This window comes from Haemorhous mexicanus, chromosome Z (genome assembly GCF_027477595.1).
Source record: "Haemorhous mexicanus isolate bHaeMex1 chromosome Z, bHaeMex1.pri, whole genome shotgun sequence".
Taxonomy (NCBI): Eukaryota; Metazoa; Chordata; class Aves; order Passeriformes; family Fringillidae; genus Haemorhous; species Haemorhous mexicanus.
In genome coordinates, this window is record NC_082381.1 from 30,661,271 (window position 1) to 30,669,661 (window position 8,391).

Sequence of the window (8,391 nt, forward strand, 5' to 3'; positions counted from 1 at the left end):
AACACTAATTGAAGGCACCTTTCCAGCTCCCTCTGTAGTTCTGTATCTACAGAACTAATGTGAAAACATGCAGTAGGTCCCAAATAATTCCTGGTATCTGCAATTAAATACTTTGAATTCTACTCCAACATGAAGAGATTTATGACTGTGGCTGCCTGCATTAAAGATGTCCTGAGCAAAGAGCCAGTAATCACACTACCTTGCTAAGCATGGCTGAAGTAATGATCAAGTGTCAGGAGGTAGATTAACTGTAGTACATTAAAACACAAGCTGACTATTCAAATTATGATTCAAAGATTTTTTGAAGAATAATGTTCCCCAATCCCACATGTAAACAAAACAACTGGACTACATTCATATATTAATTTTTTATTTTCCCATACAATATTCACAGGGTCTGCTTTTTGTCTTATTCAAACTAAATTTCCCCCCGCCCCGACCCGATGCCCTCAAACTAAAGAACCGACATTTCAGGACACGAAAAGAAGTCTTGTAAACATAAAACATCCAACGCATAGCTAAAACCCAGAGCATTTAGCAATTAAAAACACAGTAATATCCCCTTTAACGCAGGGTGTTTTCTTGCGTATCACACCATTAACCAAACTGCTCATATATTAAAAAGGTGCAGCTTTAACCAAAGGTCACAATGCACTTCTTCACCCACTGCGTGTTAGCATGTGTGTTTTATTATATCCTATTCAGTCAGTTAAAAACTATATACAGCTACGTTTAAACGTGTGTTTGTGCCATGTTTTTAACAACACAAAAATAAAGGCATTTTTAAGCTGTTGCTGCATATTATGCAGCAGGATGCCAGAGCACTGGTTCAGACACCTAACTTTAATGGAAAAGTCAAATCCACTAAATCTCTGCTGTGGGAGTAACATTGAATGGAACAGTCCACTTCACACATTCAAACATTATGAAAGAATAAAGAGACATGTATGCAATAGCTGATCATCATCAGTTTTATAGCACTATTTACCACTTTTGCCAGCACACAGAAGAACTCAGTAAAAAAAAAACCCAACACAATTCAAGCATTCAACCAAATGCCTTTGTTGTGATTAAAGCTACATAACTAATATTCAAACTCCAGAAATAATGAACACTAGCAAAAGTAAATCATGTTTTCATTTGACACTTGCACCTGAAGTGTACCACTTGCTTTACTACTGTGTGCAATGCAGCACAAAAAGTACAAGACATCAGTTGCTGAAGCACAAGAAGAAAGCATAGAGGTACAATCAAGAATGTTGTGTGCAGGCACACATTTGTATCACAAGACAAAAGCAGACTTTTGTTTTCTTGTATTAGTGGGTCTAACTATTTCTGGGGAACCTGCATCCCAAAATGAGACTGCAGTATTCAAAATTCAGTACAGCACAGCAAAACTTTACATCCTGAATTTTACTTAAGAACATTTAATACCTCCATTACCTTCTACACAGTCTTTGAGCTGTCTGATGCTTTCCTTCAGGTTCTAAAGAGCAGTCAATCAGTTCACAACAGAGTAGGGGCAGTTTAATTTTTTTCAACCATGACATGATTTTAAAATCAAGTCATCTTAGATCACCCTTAGACTGCTCAAGTGTCACCTGAACAACTAATTTCAAATTTTTGCTAGAAATACTATAGGCAATTAATAAGAGTGTAGTACTCTTTCTCTGCTTGCCAAGAACTTGTGTAAGAAGCATCTTTTGATTTAGCTAGTAATACATGACAAATTTTTCACTTTAGTTTATTTTGTGTGCATTAAAGAATTGGTCAGCCTACTTTTTTTTTTCCCCAGAGCCACTTGAAGGAGTTTAGCCTTACTATGACCAGCTCACTTCAAACTCTGGGCATGTACATACATTTACTACCTTCCACAACCAAATAAAAGAAAATTTTACAGTACATAAGCTACTGAAGACACGAGCAGTGAAAACAATGTAAGTCTAATAACTCTACCAAAAAGATAACCTGAAATATTTAAAACATTTCCTGACCACTAACAAAATAGAGTGGCAATTAGATGCACAAGGCTGTCATGTCTCAGTGCACCACACAGAGAAATATTTACAGCACTTGTGCAATGCAGTATCAACATCAAATTGCCCTCTTACTAGGAAAAGAATTTAGCAAAAAGCTTTGTACGTGCCTAACACATAATATAACCTCATCCAGTGCTGGTGCTGTGCTGCTTAACAAACCAAGCTACTTCTGGTCTTAAATCCAAAAAGCAGCAGCAGCATGTATGAGTACTGCAAAGGTTCAATGACAAAGTTACAAGACTCTCTATTCTACTGCATGTTTTTTACATAAACTTGGAAATTTGGATTTTTTTTTTTTTTTTGTATGCAGAAGTGGATTTCCTGAGGAGTCTCAGCTTACAATTTCTTCAGAAAAACAAACATAGCAAAAGAGAAAATGTATTTATTTTAATACAGAAGAATGTATGTTTAAGCAATCATAATGAAGTATAAAATTCAGCAAATTCTGAAGACTTTCTAGGCTGATAAAGAATGTGTACCACAATGTAGTGCCAAGCTTTCAACGATTTTACAAAAAAGCAATGGGTATGATTCCATTTTTTTAAAACAGCAAATCAAAACAGTGCACTACAGTTAATCACATTTTCTTTTTTATAATGCAAGATATTCAGCCTGAAAATTAAAATGAAATGAGATTTTCATATATATAATCTCCTGTATTAGACACTAGACTGTTGTGTTATTTTAAAGTGTTACACTGCAGATGACTAATTGTAGTGGTAAAAATCAAACTTGGTTTCAATCAGTATCAGTAGAAATAGAGAACTAGACACTGCCGTATATTTTAATACAGGAATTAAAATATTTAAGTTCCAAAGGACCCTTAAAAATATTACAAATGATGTGTCCCTTTCATAACTTTTTGGGTCTGTTTTGTGATTTTTAAGAGATGAGGAGTATACACATTTGAATGTTGCATATATTCAGACCTCTGTACCTACAGTTAAATTGGAGAACCACTAATCTTAATGAGTAACACACCTAAACCATTGCCGCTAGTGGTTACGATCCAACACGCGTTGTCGTGGTTCTTTTATCCGAGAAGAAGCTTTTAAGAAGAAATACCTGCCCGATACTAACAACAAGAAGGATGATTGCTTCCCCTATTGACCAGTAGGCCACTCTTGTGTTTAAATCCTCTGCTCTACTGCGGCCCTGCGCTTCCCTCAAACGGAAGTGAGTCTGATAGTCGATGACAGACTTCAAAGCTTCGTGAATTGAAACGCATGCAGACTCCATCTGGAGAAACAAATACACAACACAGAATTAAGAAACCTTCCAGTCATTTTGTGCTTTGATATTTAAAATGAGGAGTCATGTAATTTTGCAAACTAAGAATTAACTCAGAACAATGTCAGATAAAAATAGTGTAAATACAGTAAAATGTAACTTATACTGATGAAACTTTACACACAAAAATGTGACGCTAGTAAATAAAGAAGCAGATAAAACCACAGAACTAATAAAAATAAATGAGCTCTGAGAATTAATGAACGAATTCCAAATTCATACTTGGATTCAAAATGACACTCAGAAATATTTCTGACATGTCACTGATTCTCCAGCTGTTAATTCTACAGGAAAGCAAGCAGTTGCTTATAATACTAAGATACATGGAGCATATATTACATGCTTCAGTTTTCAAAAATATGACATTCTTCATTGATTAATTCTCACTCAAGTTGTAATGTCTACTCTGTTGTCAAGGGACCATTCTCTTAGTCACATATACAAAAACTGGTTAGAGAAGGGACAATTGTTATCCTTCAGTGCTCCTGAACACTCAATACCTTACTCATACAAAAATACTTGCCAGCTTAGCCAATTCAATGATTTTTCATTTTAAAACAAGCAAAAAGCATTATTGGTTTTCCAAGTCCTAGATAATTTTTTATATAAACTTCTGGCATTTTCAGTTTATCTGCTCTAAGTAAAAGTACTTCTCACTGTGTTTTGATCACTAAGAGATAGTCATTAGATCTTCAAAAGACTTATTTTCTACTCACAATTTAGGTTTCTCTTTAATAGCTTAAAACAAATATCTCCTGAAGATCAAACACCACAAATTACTATAAAGGAAATGTTAACACCCTTGTAGGGCTGCTCTAAGTCCCTTAAATCTGTGTCTAACCAAATTTTGATGACTTTCAAGACATGTCTGAACAAGTCTAAGATAATCTTCTTGACAAAATTCAGAATGAGTTTTTCCAAACTAAGTTTTGCTATTTGTAAATTGAAGAAACATCTTGATCTGCACAAGGGATTTAAACACATGGTCACTCTGGTTTTATGGATTTACCTATAACTTTTCCCATGAAAGGCTGCCCAAATTTGGTCATGCCACAAGCCTGACCAGAACTACAAAAAGAACCTCCTTCCAAAGAAGCAAAAAAAAGAAACTAGGAGATACAGGATCAAGAATTTGAACACAAAATAAAAGCACTGCAGCAATTAATGAAATGATCCAAAGAAAGTTTTAAGGTATTCAAATTGTGTACAGATGGTACAAAACTCTAAAATCCTGAAAATACAATAACAATAATGCTCTGATACTTTGTAGACTTAAAAAGCCCAAATATCTAGAAGCCAAATAAATACAGCTGACTTTATTGATTTATTTTGCTAGAATTTCCTACCCCAGCTTAAAACCAGTAGCTGTATGAGTCCTCCTGCTAAAAAAGACTCTACTGTTTTAAATATAGAAATAATTCTGAGAATTTCCCCAGACCCTGGAAATTTTTTAAACCCTATTCCACCAATATCTAATTTGTGAAATCCTTATGTCAAGAGACACAATACTGTATCATTAAAAGGACGTTCCCTTAGAAACTTCAGAAAAATCCCACCAACCAAACTGAAAACAATCAAAAAAACCACCAGAAACCACCCAAACAACAAAACTCCAAACAACAGTGGCCCTAAGTTTCTGTCCTAATTTCCTCTTAAACATTTGATGATTCCTTCTTAGCTGTTTTGTGTTCTACAAATCTTATCTTTACAAAGAAAGCCTATTTGTTGCAATTCAGAGTATTTGAAAAGCTTCAATTCATTCACTTTCAAAAGTGGTGTAGATAACTAAAGCAGCTGAACTTGAAGGAAAATTGCCTTCACCTAACAACTTTTGTCAAACACAACAGTGTTTTACCTGGGTTAGGGCGGTTACTCTGTTCTCACTAGGAAACAGTGGTGGATCTTCTCCAACCTGGAAATCGAAGTACACAGTTTTGTGTGTGAAAGTAGAGAACTCATTGCTGAAGCAGAACTTGTATGTTCCATTCCTGGATGCAGTAAATGTGAAGCTATCATATTGTTTCTTCATCTCTTTGTACAGTACAATGCCATCGGGATCTTCCAACCGACAGTCAACATCATAATGACCTCCAGTGATCACCTGGAAACAAAAACCAAGAAATTGTCTTCTTTAAAAATATGGACACCTATGTATTTCTTCTAAGAAGTATGGTCTGGCAGATGGAACTGCAAAGACAGTGTTGACAGGTGTTGACAGACTTGACAGGTGTTTTAAAATATAATGCATTCATTTGAGAATCTTTCAAAGCAAGTCTGCAAAATTATTTTCCTATGAAGGACACACAGAAAATAATTAAAAATGCTTTAGGTTCAGCATTTGCAATGTCAAGTGTATTTTAAAACCCTTAGGAGAACAATTTTAGTTACTTTGTTATTACTAACTGCTACAGTATATGACATTGCACGGGACAGCAAAGACATGACAGTAAGGACATTTTGCTGTACACTCAAGTCCTCCATGGAATTGATTCATCCAGGTGAGACTGCTAACCTGCAGCAAGACACTTCCTTCCTGTTTGGCCAGGAAAGTGTAACTGCCCTGCTATATATCAGCTGCATTAGGCTCCAGGAATGGTGTTTGACCAGTAGAACAGGAATTTCAATCTGTTTTCCTGTCGGCTGCTGTCAACAGAGCAAACTCTGGGGGACCTGTCGCCCTCCTTCTGAAGTTAGACACAGGAGTTCTTCCAAAAACCAGTACATCCTGATAATGCCTGCAACTGACTCAAAACTTCACAATTGTTCCAAGGGGGGTTTTGAGGCTTTGCTTACTTTTAGTCTACAGTGTATTACTACCTGGATTCTCCAGAAAGACTGATCGGAAGTTTAGGTATTCACAAGTTGGTATTCTGATGACTCTTACCATAGCAGCTTTACACTTTATCCTTGTTGCAAACTTTTTACTTTTAAGTTAAAACGTGTTGAAGGAGGAAGAGACTTATTTCATATGTGTGCAGAAATCACTGAAATATTTTAGTATCTCTGTATCTGCACCTAAATCCACATGGCATTGTTTAAATGCTCATCAGTTTACTGAAGTACCAGGTTATTAAAATAATTATGTTAGTAGTACAGCTGAAATAACAAAAGGAGCAGCATCTCCACCACAAAGGCAAAGTTTTAAAAATATCCAGATGGCAAGCAATAACACAGCTCTTCATTTTTGAAATACGATCTACAATTTGATAAGGGTGTGCTTTTTCATGGAAGTCACTTGCATTCAGTTGTATAAGCACCCTGAAAATATCAGTTTACACAGAGGTAGTAAAGATTGGCCAGAACTTTAAAGTTCCCCTAGGATTCCTTGCCACAGAACTTGCTTGTGCCTCCTGTCGACCCTTGAGACATATTGCCAAAGGCCATTCACACAGCACTACAACATGCCAGTGGCTGGTCAAATCCAGACTTTTCTTTTAGCAGTGCTAATCCTGTTCTGACCACCAATAAAAATGGCAACAGCGTGCTTATCTGTCCAGTGATACCCACTTCAAAACTGCAGGGTAAAACAGTGCACAGAAAAGACTGTATGGAAGAAACAGTCAGGGACAAGAAATATTTGGGTAGAGAAAAAGATATCCAGGACCTAGACCACACAGGACATAGTAACAAGGACTGATATGTGGCAGCAACACTCCCCAAATATACTTGAGATGGGACAGGAACCGAGAAACTAGAAAGCACAGGACTTCAGCAAGAAAAGTCAGCTGATAAAAATTACACAATCCTTTCAAAAGCCCCCAAACATAACAGTGATTTTTGTCAACAGGCATGAGTTTCCTCTCATCCTGCTACTGTACTGTGAGATCATCTACTGAAGTGACAGACTGAAAAGTTCCAGCCCTGCTGATACACTCAGAGGCACCAAAACAGTGATGCTGTACCACATCCTTCTGCTATCACCCTTTCACTGCTTAGTATGTAAGCCAAACCTGAATTGTACTCTCAAATACGAAATAATAGGTCTTAAGATGTACTGTGCTCATCCTGTCGATGCTTCACAAACCACAAGGAAATTACGTCTGCGGCACACCGACCTGTTGGTCAGGTGTGCTTTAGGTATTCTCTGCGCTGCTCAGATGGGGCACTACATGGCAGCCACCAGGTTACGGACACTGCCATTTTTCAGGGACAACCCTGTGTCCCACTCAGCCCTGCACGACACGGAAGCCTCCCAGCCGCTACCGCAGAGTTTTCCTTTGTCAAGCCGGAAACCTCTCACTGGATCCAGCCGCTACTCCCTCACCGGGCGCTGCTCCCAAATACTCCCTACAGGAAGGAAGCCAAGGGGAGAGCCCCCGGCAGGGGCCTGGGCTTAGGACTCGGGGCCGCGGCCCAGCGCGGCGCCACGGCCGGGGCGGCTCCTCCCTCCCGCCGGGGTACCTGAAACTCGAGGGTGCACTTGGTGCCCTGGGCGATCTCCTCGTAGAAGCACTGCTTGGCGTTGTCGGGCAGCTCGAACGTGATCTCGGAGGCCCGCGCGGCGCAGGCCGCCAGCGCCCACACCAGGAGCAAGGGCGGCAGCGGCCCCCGGGAGCCCCGCGGCAGCATCGTCCGGCGCGGAGAGAGGCGAGGAGGGGGCGGAGGGGCTCGGGGCGGCGGGGGCTGCGGGGCTGCGAGGCTGCGGGCGGGACGCGGCGTGGCCGAGGGGACGAGCGGCGGTACCCGGAAGCGCACGCGCCTTCCCGGAGCGCTTCCGGGACGTGTGTCCGGCGGGGAAGGGGCGGGAAAGCGGCGGGGAAGCGGCGGCCGTGGCCTCGCCCCTTTCCCCCGTCGTGTTGTGGGTGGGCACTCGGTGTCCGCTCAGCGCGGGTGCCCGCCGATTAAGTTTTTGAGAGTCCCCCTAGGCCCTACAGCTGGAAATGGCGGGCTCCTGTAGCCGAGTGCACGCAGTGAGCGGCCTCGGTGCCCTCCGAGGAGTCTGGAGAGTTCTGCTGTGCAGATCCTTGAACGTTCATTGCAGAGAGTGAATAAGAGGTGAATGAATAAATAGAGGTATAAAACGTCGATTAAAGTGCTCACGCTGATTGCAGGGGTGTCGACT

General features: G+C 40.1%; 1 protein-coding gene across 1 annotated transcript; it reads right to left on the minus strand.

Moving 5' to 3' along the window:
• Nucleotides 1-353: 353 nt before the first annotated feature.
• Nucleotides 354-8,026, minus strand: TMED7 (transmembrane p24 trafficking protein 7). The gene is made up of 3 exons (XM_059837050.1): nucleotides 7,731-8,026; nucleotides 5,185-5,430; nucleotides 354-3,278 (listed from the first exon to the last, which is right to left on the minus strand). The coding sequence occupies exons 1-3, from the start codon at nucleotides 7,896-7,898 to the stop codon at nucleotides 3,042-3,044; spliced, it is 651 nt and encodes a 216-aa protein (XP_059693033.1). The 5' UTR covers nucleotides 7,899-8,026; the 3' UTR covers nucleotides 354-3,041.
• Nucleotides 8,027-8,391: the final 365 nt, after the last annotated feature.